Source organism: Ptychodera flava, chromosome 16 (genome assembly GCF_041260155.1).
Source record: "Ptychodera flava strain L36383 chromosome 16, AS_Pfla_20210202, whole genome shotgun sequence".
NCBI classification, from domain to species: domain Eukaryota; kingdom Metazoa; phylum Hemichordata; class Enteropneusta; family Ptychoderidae; genus Ptychodera; species Ptychodera flava.
This window is the reverse complement of record NC_091943.1, coordinates 36,954,259-36,970,739: the sequence shown is the minus strand read 5'-3', so window position 1 is coordinate 36,970,739 and position 16,481 is coordinate 36,954,259. Positions and strand designations below refer to the sequence as shown.

The 16,481-nt window shown below is 35.0% G+C and overlaps 2 protein-coding genes across 4 annotated transcripts in view; both read right to left on the bottom strand.

The window, feature by feature from the left end:
* LOC139114741 (uncharacterized) overlaps positions 1–1,940 on the bottom strand; it is a 162,928-nt gene extending 160,988 nt beyond the window's left edge. The window contains exon 1 of one of the 2 annotated variants that reach the window (XM_070676619.1): positions 1,411–1,940. In XM_070676619.1, the coding sequence (XP_070532720.1) occupies positions 1,411–1,494 (84 nt within the window). In that variant the 5' untranslated portion in view covers positions 1,495–1,940. The remainder of the gene's footprint in view (positions 1–1,410) is intronic. The other variant, XM_070676620.1, reaches the window with a different exon arrangement.
* Positions 1–16,481, bottom strand: part of LOC139114740 (uncharacterized) — a 136,203-nt gene that overhangs the window by 89,834 nt on the left and 29,888 nt on the right. The gene's annotated exons all lie outside the window — the stretch shown is intronic.

The window sequence follows — 16,481 nt, the reverse complement described above, 5'->3', positions numbered from 1 at the left end:
TGCAAAGAATTGGTCTACAACATACATTTGAAACACCAAAGCATTGATCTGAATTTTAATGGCTCAAACTGATTAGGATAGATAAAAGCATCCTTCATGAGAAAGCCACTCATATAACTTTTCCCATTTTCTATCTTTCCATTATTGCGTCCGTCAGCTCATCAGTACATTTCATCATTGTAATCACAGCTGTTATTACACAAAGTAATCGTCGCCGGCACCAACAGCCTACGCTTGCATCAGCAGTACATCTCAAATACCTATGCCTCATACCACTAGAGCCAAATAAACACTTTTGCTATCCAACACAGCTACAACATTTACATGTCAATCAGTGCATCAAAGGCACACGCTGTAAACAGACCGCCGCACACTCCCCGCACTTTGATCCCTGTAACCATGGTTACCATGGCAAAACTGGATCATACAGCAAATACAAAAAATGAGAAATCTTGTTGAAAATGGGAACAGCAAAGCTTATCTCCACATGGATGGCAATACCAATGATGGTTTTCTCTGAAAATATCACATGTATCTATTTCTCTTTAAGTCATGAAAAATTGCCCAAAAGTCAGTTTTGAGAATAAAGCCAAGGCTGGGCCCGAGTATTGAAGAAACAATCTCTGACTTTGAAAAATGTGATAGCAAATCAATGATATGCATCAATTATGGACACTTATTTTCAAACACAATTTTAAGTCAATGCTGTACAATTTCTATTTTGAATGTTTATATATGAATCTTCCATGGCCATTTTATTTAAAATGTAGCAATGGACATTTTGTAGTTGATTAGCTTTCTATCGCATATTTTAACTTAATTCATCTTTTTAGACCTTTTCAGGGATACAAATTAAACTCAATGGATTCCATTGCTCTGGTTTTGTACGCAAAGGCAGGAAAAAGTATGTGATGTAATCAAAATTTAATTCACCTTTTTATGAATTGATCCATTCACATTGGAACATGGAAACACACTCTTGCCCAAAGGAAAATCAATAAGCCTTTGCAAGCACACTGTATTTTAATACAAAAAGCAAATAACATCCAAATCTTCACAGTGAAAATTCTATTGCATAAAAGATGAAAATATTAATACCTATGCATGCAAGTGAATTGTCCGACATTAACAGTGTTCTTGAAGTGGCAATATTTTGTGCCAACACTATTGTGTTACTTGTTCTCATCATTTTCTGGCAAGAAATGAAAGTTGAAAGACTCAAATCAAAATATTCATCATAAAAAAGGGGAAAAAAATGTGTGCCAGTAAATAACAATATGTTTCTGAGAATGTATGGGTCTGTCTATAAGTCTTAGAGTATATGTGAAAGAATGGATGTATTTATCACATTTATCAGTGTTTTGGATATTCCATTGGTGTCAGAGGAAAATTAAAGATTGAATTTCCTACCCCAAGTCGTTCCATGACAGGTGACATAGCTGGCTGTCCGTGTTGTGATGTTTCATTCCTACTAGCTTTGCCGGAATGAGCCATGTTTTCAGGCTGTCTTATTATTATCCTGTTATCACTGATAGAAATCCACACCGGCTTTTCAAGTTCATCCCTTCATTGAACTAGCATGTTTTTTTCCTGCACAGCTCTTGCCAAAAGCACCATCCAAAGGATATCTTATAAACTGCTTGTCAATGTTTGACAGCTCCTACAAATGACAACTCTGTCTCTGTCCCATAAAACTTATGGTTTATGTGTGGACAACCAGCCGCACTGATAACTCAATCCTTGAATCCAGCCACACTCTCAACTGGATGCAATGGTGTAACTTGCGTGTGTGGTATTGTTGATATATGGCAATACCCACTGCCTGTGAGGGAGGTGATCCACTGAAAAGAAGAGCCATCTATAATCACATGTTTCAGAACACTCTCAGTGCAAGGAGCAAGCTGACAACACCAACAAGCCATACAAAGTACTTTATCAGTTTGCCATTTTCATAATCATCGATAAAAAAAGTACTTTCAACTTGAAAAAGTCTCATCAACTCTATTCATGCATTTGAATCTCAAAAATTAAGGGTTTAATATTCATTAAAATATCATAAAATGAAGGGTACTATGGGTCAAAGACAGAAAAATGCATTTTTTGGATGACTTTTCTTTACATTGTCATTGGACAGACTTCTTCACATTGCAAACCTGTATCATATGAACTGCATATTTATGGGAATAACCTTATATTACATATTTCATTCAGAGCTGACAGGCAGCCATAATATAGGAGATTTATGTTGACTTTCACATTTCTAAGAACATCTTTGCCAAAGTAATATTACATCAATTAGCACATTTGATTATCCACTTTAATACTGTTTAGCAAGCCTACTGAAAGGTTCAAGTGATGTTCAAAATACACATGTAAGATTTTCCTGTTTGTCATTAATTCAATTGCCAAGTTCAACATAACTGATTTGATATCTTGCTGAAAATAGACATTGGGGATCACAAACTAACACATGGAGTAAAACTCACTGTTCCTGTTGGCTCTGTTCATAGTTACCATGGAAGTACACCTACAAGGCCAAGACAACAATGGGACTCTTCCATTGCCCCTCTGACTTCATGGAAGGCTACACAATCCAATAATGACTGACTAAACGGCAGCAGGGTAAAGGTAAGACTTCATCTGATATCCAGACAGACAAATAGTCTAAGATATGGTGTTCACTGAATATTATAGATGTGTTTCATGCATAAAGATTGCTTTGATTGTACTCTAAATCAGGCCTTTGACACCTGTGTCTCCAAATCATTGGTTGTTCCTTGCTGTGTTGTGTCTGTTTTGACTTAAAATTCCTCAGGCAGTTACTGAGTAAAGTGAGGCTTGATTTAATTTTAGATTACGACTTAAATGAAGAAGTAAATCCCTCAAAGGACCAACTGAAGACTTCCTGTGTCAACCTACATGCCACACTTCATTTAGGGATCTGCATTCACAAATTCAATTGTCAGTCAAGCCTTGCTTTTGGAATTTGAACTGTGATCACAATTCATGGAGTCATGCCATGACTTTGAAAATGAAAGACAATGTTGGTTAGGTGTACAGCATGTTAGTGATTAGTATTCATTGTACTTTGTGCATCATTGTAAAGGGAAGTGTGAAAAAAGCACATATAAAGTTGATAATGATGATTTAACCATCAATATTATTCAACTTCATTGGGGATATCATTTACAGTGAAACCTGTCTAAACTAAACCATTCAGGGACTGAAAAAATTGTTTGGTTTGGAGAGGTATTTGCTTTATAGAGGTCCTTTAAACATAGAGTTCTATTGGAATGGGACTTGGAAAAGGATTCAGTTTAGACAGGTTTCCAGTTCAGACAGGGTTCGGTTTGGACAGGTTTCACTATATCATTTCATAAAGTATCTTTGCAGGGGGGGGGGGGGGGGGGGGGGGTTAACCCTTTGAGCGCCAAAGTCAATTTTTGTCACCCTTATAAAATATAACTCGGTCAATTTTTGTCAGATTTTTGCCAAAATTTTGATAAAAAACTGTGGCTGATGAAATATTGTGTACATTTGGTCCAAAATTATCAGAAAAATTACAGAAAAGTTCATAAAAATTGGTAAAATGTTGCACTAAAATTTTGGTGGGAAAAAATACAGCAATCATAGGGTTAAAACTAGCACACGGCACTCCCTAATAACAGAGGTATAAACTATTGTCCCGTGTAAATGGTGACTAATACCAAGATATAACAGGTGATTAGCTGGCTTTGGGACAGCTAGACACTGAAAACAATGCCACATTAATACTTCATTTCAATAATCAAATACTTCTTCATGCAACTTTTGTCACACTCAGCTCATTCATGGATGAATCTTCTCTGTTTATATAATTACATTTTCACTTTCAAAATTAACATGTCAAGGTTAACATCAGACAGAAATCAGTACCACATTTCCTAAATACATCGGTAACGTAATAATAAAACATCTGAATCATAACGATTTGATGATCAAATATCTGCTATTTAAAATATGCTTTATCACTATAGCATATTTTTAGTGAAACAACCCGCTACATACTTTACCACACTTATCAAAACTGTATACATGTATCGGAAGAAAAGTGATATTTTGGCTGCAATTAGGAATCTACGCCCTTATCACAGAATTGAGTCACAAAACAGAAAGTGATAATTTGCAGTCAAATGACATTCACTTCAATGAAATATTTTGTCATAATATGTAAAATATTACAGCATCAGGTCAATTGTGTCAAGTCTAATGAGGAAAGATAAAATAACTACTCCAGACAGATAATCAGGTTATAAGATTCTTGCAAAAAAAAAATATGGTGCCACTTTGAAATAGTGACTTGCAAAGGAATATCAAAGGACACTTTGTTTCATAAGTATATTATATAACCTCAATGTTTGGTCAAACAGAAAATGTCTCCAATACACATCAGGAATCTAAATGTCTCTGGTTTCAATAGCATTTCAATGGATGAGAAAGGTATACAATCTGATTAGAATCCAATGTCTGGATTGGTCTGCTTCTAGGGGTTCTGTGAGTCAATAGCCTTTAATCTCACCAACATGACTGAACATCAGACACAGGTGACATTTTGTGAGGGAAAATGTGGAGTAAAGATCTCTTAATCTGTTTATGGATGAAACTGGAACTTCAAGTCCAATTTGATTTCATAATCTCTCACAGATACTCTGATAGATATGATATTGATGTTTGCGTTATCATGCTGAGGTGAATATTAAACTCTGTTTTATTTTTCTGATTGTTAATAATGGAGACAGACTTAACTCTAATACTAACATCCCCATCCATCCTTATCTGTCAATCTAATCAGTATCTAATACATGTATTTCTTCAACTCAGAAAGGACAATCTAAGAACATGTTCTCTCAAGATTTATGATCTGCCAATGTATGTACAAAGCCCAAGATAGGAATATACAATGATTATGAATGTATGGCACAAACTGTGACAACACGTCTCCATAAAAATAATGATACTATCACTCACTTGTCTGAAAATGTTACATTGTTTTTAAATGGACTTTGTTTGAAATATGAAATAGTGTGAAAGACAGTTTTAATGACAAGACTGGATTATTGCATGGTAATTTTACCACATTTCAAGAAAATGTCATGCATTTCTTTTTACTTCAAAATTATACAATTCCAAAATAATCATTGCAATAGACTTGACATCACATGCAAGTATATCACAAATATTCAAAGATTTTTAACATTTGCCGCTGGTAAATTTGGGGAATGTCATCAATGGTTTGCACATCTTTGTGTAATATTACAAATGTATTCATTTTCTCAATGCATTGGCAATTCATGCACAGCAGCACACTTAGCAACAGGCTGTACATAATATCATTACTTCAGAGAGACACAATGGTCATGCCTCAATCCAAACCAAGGCTTACCATCATGACCTACTCCTGTTTCTAACGGCCAATCAACTGGTCATTAAATTCAGGTCTGCATACTGTTACAATCCCCACTTCTCCGGTAATTCACTTAGAGGGAATTACTCAACAGCAATTTCATGGAACAAGACTAATGGCCATGCTATAATTGATTGGATCTAGCTGATTGTACTAATTGACTTTACACTAATTAGATTGACCCCAAGGCTTTCTGGAAAAGCTCTAAATTAGATCATGTAAAAGTAACAGTTGTACATGACTTTTAGTTGCATGACACGATGGCTTTGATGCTTCTAACCTTCATTATACTTCGCTTGGGGGTGTTCCGGAAAGGCATCCTTGAAATGAGTTCATACTTGTTCCAGTTACCAATTACAGGATGAAAATACAACAAAAGTTTGTGTATGAAAAGGGAAAAGATGGTAGTAGATTGACTTTGCATCATGAAGTAATGGAGCTGATACCTCAATAACATTGTAATCACATTATCAATTATGTGAACTGCGATCTGATATGTCAAGGTAACTATACCCCATCGGTCAGGAAAATCACTATCTTCCTTTGTTTCAGTCTGACTGTCTCTGTAAACATTTTTGACAAAAGCATGTTAATGATATTAGTCTGTTGCCATACCAGTATCCGGTAATAATGTGCATAAAACTGACTGGAATGATTTTGAGTTCAAACATCCCACGGTCACTATCATGATGACACACTTATACACCATGGGAATCATTTTCCATGCAGACAGTATATTCGAAAAAAGTTGACAAGTAAATCCGAAAAACCAGCAATACTCAAAACATAATGTGCAGCATTCTTTAGTTCCAAAAATTGTCTATAATAGCTGCTGACTTCAAGTCAGTACCTTCGAGGTAAACAACCTGAAAAGCAAAACAAAATGGCCACCAATATAACCATAAAACATCTGGCTAATATCTTCAGAGAAATGCCAAATAAAGTAGCCAAGGTACAGGAGTCAACCTTCAAATCTTTGCCAAGATCCATAACAAACAAATCTGTAGAATCTTTTCGTAAATATTTGGGTCAGAAGTATCGTCGCCATTTTTTACAGACCCAGCCACACTGTGATATCACAAGTTCAAAATCAATTGCATTTTTCCATTTAACAAAATGAAGAATACAGAAAAAATGTAGCATTCAGTAAGTTTCAAAAATCATTTGAATGATACATGATATTGGTATATCTGTTATGGTGATACTCTCACCAATTGCATGGTAGCTATAAAAGAAGTGATGCGATCGAACAAAACCATGGAGATTGGGATTGTCAGCTATAGATATGACAGTCAAAAATGGGTCTGAAAACCATCTATATAATGGCAATACAATGGTTAACAGGACTACCCCCATGCAAAATACAAGTGCCAACTTCAGTCAACAGAAATGCATATCATGATAAGAACTACCAATATTCTATAGGCACAATTATTCACCCACTGGGTGTACTACTGCTTTTAGAATGTCAATATTCTTTAAAAATGTGGAGAATTTTCTGGACACCAATGTCAGAGCAAAATGCACTGAACACAACAATAGACTGCACACTATAACCTCTAAGCATTCAGGAACACATCCTTAATGTCATCCCCAATTGACACCTTTGAACAATCTACATACTTTCATGAATTTCCCATTACATCACAATATTTTTCCCAAAATTGCAGTTCTACAGGACAAAGCAAACAGGACTTTGAAAACAATTGATGGTGGATCAATGAAGCATGGGATTATAAGGGTGAAGATAGTCACAATACTGGTAATTATTTAAAGATTTTGTGTCACTGCCTTATATTTTCTTGAACTCAACCAGTTAATGCAATGATTAGACTACAGTCCCCTGTGTTCTATTCAACTCTGTACCTATGTGCCCCATAGACGTGTGTACATATGCCTGAGAAGAAGAAAGTCAGGAAATCAAATGGCTATAAGAACCGTGCCATGTCATCTTCCGCTTTCGACTTTGCCGTGAAAATTAGCAAGTTCATCTATCATGTAACCGTCGATCGTTCCCTATCATTCTCAAAATTCATACCTGATACTTAATTTGCTCCAAAAATGCTCGGTTGATGTGATTTTCGGCCGAATTTGACAGTAAAATTGAACATGGAAGATGACATGGCATGGTCCTCACAGCCATTTGATTTCCTGACTTTCTTCTTTTGAGGCATATGTACACACATCTATGGGGCACATAGACACAGAGCGGAATAGAACACAGGGGACTGTAGTCTAATCATTGCATTAACTGGTTGAGTTCAAGAAAATATAAGGCAGTGACACCAAAATCTTTAATTATTTTTGGTTACAAAGACTGAAGTCATTCATTAGCAGTGGGTAAAAATTCTAAAGACAATCTTAGACATATTTCCCAGATTGAGTGTCAATAATGTACTACTTTTTATCTTATTTGACGGATTTCACATTCAATGCAAGTCAGCAGTAACGGCATTCTATGAGAGCAGTGCAGAAATAAAGTAGTATACTTGATTGAACTTTCAAGGCCATCTCATGAAATGACAAGGAAGTTTGAAATAAAGAAGTAATCTTGAAGTGAACTCTATGACACGTAGAGCAGTTAGAGTGCATATAGCACACAATTGACGGTAATTACTCTTAGTATTAATTGAATGTAACTATTGACTACGAAATTGATCTGACAGCTTGGATGGCTGATCATTGTGATACTTTACAGTTACATTCAAGATATGCTTTATTCCACAATTCATCTGTATATGATAACTGATGAAGAAATGGATGTTGTACATCATTTCAATACCTTCTGTGATAAAATGTATAGGACAAGAATCAGACTACGAGATGATATTCTTAAAATGTGATGAGTACACTTTGTGTTGACTTGCAAATGAAACACCTTTAATAAATGGCATGATTTCTAACCTTGAATTTCAAGTAAGTCGGAAGATTCCTCATTTCAGCCAAAAAGGAGATTTGGCTGTGGAAAATATAGGTCACTTTGGAAAGTATATATGTCAGCCTAATTTGGTTAACATAGGGCTTAGAAAGAAAACAGTAACATAGGGGTGCTGGCTAAAAACAGGTTTTACCATCTCTGTCTGTGATACTTAATTTTTTTGTAGTTACTCTACCCATGCCCTACCCTATTGTGAATTCTATGTTGAATCATTAATGCCTGCATTGTCCTAAACAGTAGGCAGTTTGGTTACATTTCTTACATCTTGCAAACTAGGTCAGTAGTTTGCTTACCAATGCTGCAATTTTTGTTTGTTTGTTTGTTTGTTTGTCCATGGGTGAACAAGACAAATTGTATGATCAAATTTGAAAGAACAGTTACAGAATCCTTCAATAACTTTCAATGATAAAAATGTTCAGTCCTAACAAAATTACCCAGCTCTTTCAGGTTTTTGTAAAAGCATAGGGGTTAGAAAGAGAAAGAGCAACAGTGTGTATTGTTTTCACTGAGCACCAGTTAGTTCAGCACTGTGATGTTTGCTCAGCAATCATCGAGCACCTTCATGGACTGATCACAATTGGCTGTTATGGTGGTTAGGAGAGTCCAGTAGACATCAGGAATGCCTGGAAAAAGTTTGTGCATGGCCGTAAATATAAAACAAGTGGCTCTATATTTCTGTAAACAAACTCAGGTGGGCAAAATTTGAAATCTGAAATTGACAATTTCTAGCAATTTTCTGAAGAATAAGTAAGCTTAGCATTGGCTGAAGACAAAGAAAACACAGTACAGTCATCTTTCTGTATTTTCAAAGGGAACAGAAACCAACAATATGATTGCAGTGTGACAGTGTTTGCATGGATACCATCATGACAGACAGCAATGGTGTGTTCAATATTGAAGCCTAGACAAACACACAGTACAATAAATTACCCACAATTCAGTTTGATTTGTACACACGACATTAAATTTTTTATAACTTTTTCAGTACTGCCTGAAAGCAATAATCTAAAACCTCTAGATACTTGATTAATTATATCTATTGAAAGTACGATTAGATATTTCAGTATAAATTTCAAAGAAACCATTAAATAACCATAAAAGTCACATTCTGCAGGTACTACAAATGCCATACTTTTAGGCAGCAAGTTATGACAAACTGAAGGGGTCATTCTCTGAGGAAACTTAGCATGCAAATTTCTTTTGTCTTTCTGTTTGGAAAAAATCAATATCCTTTTGTTTCATAAAACAGGTGCAACTAGTCTCCCTACTTTTCATTACATTATTCTGTATGGCTGAAGACACAATCAGTGGAAAATTTACAAAAATGCTATCTCCTCTCTCAATCAAGCATACTTTTCTAAATCATTTAAAATGGGAATTGAGAAGAATGGTGTCCTCAAAAGTATGATTTCAGAATTTAAAAAACTAGTCTGTGAATTTGTCTACATATGGGAGACACAGTAGATTTCACGGAGGAGTTGCCATGTGTACAAATCATGATTAATTATGGGAAATCTTCAGTACTGTGAAACAGGCTCTTGCAAAGAGAAAGGATTACTTGTGTTGAAAAAATCAGTTTTCACAAGTATATCAAGTAACCTGTTGATTTTTGCGATCTTTTTCAGAACACTTGAAAAATTACTTACAAAATCATCCTTTTCATTGTACAAAAAAGAGGGTAAACCAGCACAAACTTTCAGAGAAAATCTTCAATACTTTGGATCCAAAAACTTTGACACAGACTTTAAATAAGTATCATGATGACGTGTAACCACCAACCACATTGATAGCTTGAGAGGACTGACTTGCAGCGATTTGGAACCTCCAACCACATTGATAGCTTGAGAGGACTGACTTGCAGCGATTTGGAAGCTGTTATCCAATTGGTTGGCAGAATCTTACCATTACAATTGAATATTACAAATAAACTCCCTAAGTTGCTGTGAATGGTGACAATCGTCCAATCAGATATAACCTTGCAAACACGCTGCAAGTCAGCCACCTTAAGACATTACTGTATTTGCTATCAAAAATATACATCATGTGATCTGGTTTGCATATTATTCGATCCTATGACTGTAGTCTAGAATAAGCAATACTGAAGTTGTGACAGATACTTTCACATTGAAAAGTGTGATTGCATCAATTTGACACAATATTCCAGCAGCCTTGTTATTGATACATGCAAAGATGGTGCTCTAACAGCCAGGGTCATTAACTCGAAGTATGAAGGGTAACTGTTAATTTCCAGGCACCTAACTTCCAAGAATTATTTTGCTGGAACTGTTAAATGAAAAGTCTGCTGCACCCCCAGATGGTATCGTTGAATTCATCATCAGTTGGCAGGAGATAGGGACTGATAGCAGAGCACAGAATGTAAATTTGAAAGATGATTTCCATCAAAGCTGACTTTCCTACCAAACATCTTAAGTCCTGTTCTGAAGAAATCTAACCAAGTGGTTGACACCGAATTACCATGACGTACTTCTCACTGCAAAATGTCACATCCTATGAATTTTGGAAGAGGCAAATTTACTGAGTTGTGAAGTAACCATGTGCCATGACATGGAAAAGGCTGCTGCTTGCTATAAATAAGTCCATATCTTGATTTATAATGGAGTCATCACTCAGAGTAGACAGCCAATGACGTTATTTTGTCAGATTTTTATCTTCATCAGGGTCTTAATGGTTGTAAAAGCTGCACTTCATCCACCATGGCATATTGACACTTATTTATTTGACATTTTCCACCTGGAGGCAAGCTTCTGGTTGTAGTTTCTGTTTTAGACATACATTTTTAAAAAAGACTGATTTACCCAGAAAGAAATGTGGACTTCAACTTGCTTTTTAAGGGCCCTGGGGCCAGTAACCATAACTTTTGATGACTTTTTCATTATTTTTAATATTTTGTTTATCAATTGCAACTTCCTGTTCTACTCCCAAAAGCATAATTTATTTATTGAAACATTTGCTATAAGCACTAACATATCATCTACATTTGTAAAATGCAATGCTATTGCTTACATTGGATTCTAGTTGGGACCAAACTTCACTCATCAATATCAATGCAGTCTGTACAGGCACAGGCTGAGTTGACAAGCTGAATACTATCTATCTCAACATATTTTTAGGAAGTAGAACAAGAAATTATGGTAGACGTCAAACACAAAAATAGTGAAACAAACATCAAAAGTTAGATTTACTGGCCCTTTAAGTAAGTGATGAACTTGCTTGTAGCATTACAAATTTGAACATTTCATGAATCATTTTGAAACAGTTACAAAATCATGTACATTTTACTACCATAATGTGTATTTTCTAAGAGAGATTTTTCAAATTGCCTCGAGAAAAATATCAGATAACCATATAACTAATTAATTATGCAAACAATCATTAATTATGCAAGACCAGCTCACCAGAGAACTAAACAGAGCTCCAAATTTTCATCTTTGTTCCAAATTTTGCTTCAAAATCTGATAAGTGGTTCTACAGACAGACAGACAGACAGACAGACATTTTCTTGACATTAGCTCCCATGGATGAACACAGAAGTGAAAAAGGATGGCCATAATATTTTGATATATGTATAAATATGTTTACAATAGATAATACACAAATGCTGTTGTTACAATCATTGAAAATGACAACACTGCTTTGGACTTGCGTGTCAGTTTGTAGCAGGATTCATATTTCAACATACAAATTTTTAAAATTGATTTTCCTGCTTCTGTCATCTCAATTGTAAAAGACATCAGAAAAAATTTAAAGTGTCTGGCTAGGAATAACAGACGCATACACTGTGTAAGATAAAGTTACACACAGATGTACAACAACTAGACTAACGACTTAATACCCTCAAGCAATTTATCCTAAAGCTGTGATTTCACTGAGGTACCTATGGTAAGTCTGTTGGTTTTTTCATGAAAAATCGCAAGCTATGTTGAAAACACTTGTCAAATAAAAAAAGCCTTTGAAATCTCATCATCATAACTCCATTGAAAAAAGATTTCAGACAATTAAATGGTTCATGTAAAATGTATTAATTGGCATTGTTTTAGTATGCAAGTCATTATCAATGGAGAATACTACCTAGCCTAACATCTTGCATTAGGAAATTCACAGAAAGTCTCATGGAGTATATATATCACTGAATCAACAATACGGGAATATGATTCGTACAATGGTAACCTTATTACTATATCTATTTAAAATCAGTATGCAGGTAGTCCATTATCACATTGACACAGTGTTGAGAATTGCTAAAATCCATGGCAGTCCTTTACATATGAAAACATCATAGAAAATGCGTACAAACAGTAACATGATTGATGGAAAGAAAGTAAAACAGAGAGAAAGAGAAAAACTTGAATTAATACACGATACTGCCATTCCATGCATATCTTGATTAGACTTAGTCTTGTTTTGATGTAAACTAGAACATATCAGCTGAACCTATAAGTTCTAGTATGAAAAGAACTGAATTTTCCACTACCAGTACACCGATAGACATTACTGATGAAAATTAGACAGTCAGGTTGTAATGGGTAAAACGTCTGTATGACAGTCTGAGGAGAGGTCATCATATCAATCCAATTATGAGATAACTTTCAACACCGCCAGTAAATGGTATTAATATCTGTCAGAATCTATTTGAAACATTGTCAAAGTAACTTTGCTAGTCTTAGGTCACATCTTTCCAACAACAAAATGAACAAAGAATCTGCAATTTTGTCTAAAAATACATGAGCTCAATCAAGACCTTTTGTCTAAATATTAAAAATAAAAAACCTGTACGAAGAGCTCTGGCACAATTTCAGAGTGTAATATTTGGAGAGAACTCGCTGAAATAAACCATACTGTATGACTTTCATTTGTTTTAGATAGCAATGATAAAAATAATGTTAGTGTAAGGCCAAGATGTCACACACTAGTGCTGTGATGCGATGCATATATTATTATGATGTCTAACAAGAGCTTATCAAATGCATCATGTTGGAATGTTCTCTTCAATTTTTCATATTTTAAAAAACTCTCTTTCTATAGGCATAGGAATGGACGAATGCAAGCAGTACTGGAGCCTTCCATGAGATGCCAGACTGCTTGTGCTTATTTTCTACTTTAGATATTTCTAATTTTAGTAACAAAATATATCAAAATTGGGATTAAAAAATGAGAGGATTTGAATATAATACAGATACAGCTGTTCATCTCTATTGAACACATCTATTACAGTAAGTGTCATCAGTGACATGGGATCTTAGATGACACTAGTTGCCAATACACATAGTTTGTTGAACTGTTCACATTTTCATTTTGGAAACGTTTTTAAAGAAATTTTATTATTTCATTTTTGTGTTAGGTTTTCCAAGGTGGGCTTTGTTGAACAAGTGTTCCTAAAATCTGACCATATTACATATATTCATCCATTTATCAACAACACCTTTGTAATATTTTTATGTCTACATGACTGCTTTTGTCCACATGTTACATTGCCGGCTGCCTTCTATTGAATTCCTAATTTATAAGAATTCTAAAGGAGGTATCAATTTCATAATTTTTCATTAACTTGAAAGGCCAGATATAATGAAGACTGAAATAAGTGTGTCCATACATTGGAAACAAACTAGAAACCTGCTTTTCAGTGATTTAAAAGTTTCATGACTAAAAATGCCAATCTACTAACAAGATTACATGTACCACTTCAATTTGGGTCTCCTTGTAAAAGTTTCAACTCGTGTCTAATAAAATCTTGTCACATTTTTACAAGTACCAACATTCTTTGAGTTTTCTGGCTTTATCTATCATTATTCGACAGATGAATTGGGAATGATATATTACAGCAGTATGAAAAACACAGTCAAAGTGTACGTTAACACAGATATCAAGAAGAATCCATTCATCAAGATAGACCTATCTGGGAAAACATGTTGGGTTAATTCCCTGTCAGCTTTTGTTTACTTTTACATTCAAACACATTGTATTATGACGTCACTGCAAATAGAGAGAATTTCTACTACACTGTAGAGGGACAGACCAACTGTTGAATGCTCTATTGTTTACAGTGTTGCGTCAACTGGCCACACATTTGTACTGAGAGAAGGAATTTTGCATTTAATGTATGGCTATCTTTGTCAACTAAAATTTAAATTACATAATTTATGGTTTTTTAGTTAACATAGGAGTTATTCATAATGCAAGGATGACTTTGAATGCTGTAATAATATTACGGTATTATAAATTATAATGCTATGATTTGCTCAACAAATGCATACATGGAGTTGACAGTGCCAATGACCAAAATGACAACTGCATAAAAAAATTCCATCAAAATATAGGCAGTTAAGATGCACAGTTGAAGTAGGAAATCAAAATCCACTCGTATTGGATGAATTAAAACCATATGGTTTGCTGTCCTGAACAGAGAATCTCGTACACTGAATTCTACTGTATGTTGGCAAATGTATTCTGTTGTCTATATTTGGTTTTTGTCTTTAGATGATTCTTGTTTTATACCCAAGCAAATATAGCTCAATCCTGATGATGTTTACTGTGAAATATCAACAACGATAGATTTTAATGAAGAAAATGACTGCTAAATTTATTTATTTATTTATTCATTCATTTATTTATTTAATATTTCAAATAATATACCCATGGAAAGAATTTGAGAATAACTTTAGTATTTTCGTTTGAAGGACAGCTTTATTCAACTTTATTACACATTGATAAATTATTACTAGAATTCTTTTAAACGTATTTTCAACACAACTTTGTCACTGTAATCACGCAAAAAAATTCTTCAACTTCTCACAACAAAAAATACAAGATGGAGGTCCAGAAAAACACTTGTATGGAAAGAACTATTCATATTACAATATTCATAAACCCTTAGTGTCTCTGTGTTTTTTAAACACTTATCATTTCAATGTCGTAGATCAGTGTTTGCCTATATTGAACTTGCTAAGTTACCAGATCACAATGTCCAACCACAAAGTTGCTGTACATGTAAAACAGTATGTACCTTGACAAAACTGGCATGGGATAACAGTGCATGTTCCCATATGTTATCACTGTACACCAGACAGCTTGCAATTTTGATGTACGGAACAGTGGCAACATTTTTTGTGCATTTTACGTTGTGAAACGTCTAGTTTGGGAAAAGCTAAAAAAGTTGATGACATTTACCAGATAATCCTGACAATGTTATTTAATAGATAATTGCCTGTACAGACAAGTATTGTCATTTCCTTAAAGCCCGGCTCGAAATGGACCGGGATCAGGATTAGTGCCAAGTTTGGGTGGGCGTTTTGGGGCATGGTTCTGCATAATGAGTCTGTGGCAACGATTGCGATCGTTGGCATTATCTGCGTAATCTGTTTGCTCTCAAATCACACTCAGGCTTGGTACGTACACTGCAGCCTTCGTTTCCCGGTTCGTTTCAGTTATGCCATGGCAATACTCGAAAGAAAAAAGAAAGAAAGAAAAACTAGGAAGGAAAAGGAACACGTCAGGAAAATGGTAGAAAATAGGTAAACGGCGACGTCATGACCGATCACAAAAAATAAAGGAAATTCACGGAAGGGTCGAGACTTCCTTGAATCTCGTGTATCACGATATTTGTAATAGCGATCGCAGTTAGTTGCTCGGCTTGGCGGCGGGGTGATATCGAAAAATTATCACGAGTTATGTTTATTTTCGGAGCAATCGCAAGTTTTGCTCGAAACGGTTGTTAACCTTCAACTGGAATCAATGACAGACTGGGTTCCTCTCCGTCTTTCTTTCTACCTCCATGGTTATTGAAGGAATTAAAGTCCAGCTTTTGACGAAATATTATTACGATGTAGCGCGGAATCAATGAGCTGTCCTCAGACACGCGTATCCAAAGTGTTTACAAGTAGATTGGGTGATGGCGCTTACTTGCTCATCTTGAACTGAAAGATTGAATGTTTCAACTGTTCAAATATCTTACAATTTTTGTTAAATTCTCATCACAGAAGTCCAAATGTAACTGGGATAATCGGTATGTCAAAACCTTACTAGTACCAGCCCTCCGAACACGACATGTCATTTCCACGTGTAAAAACACGTGTACATACGGCC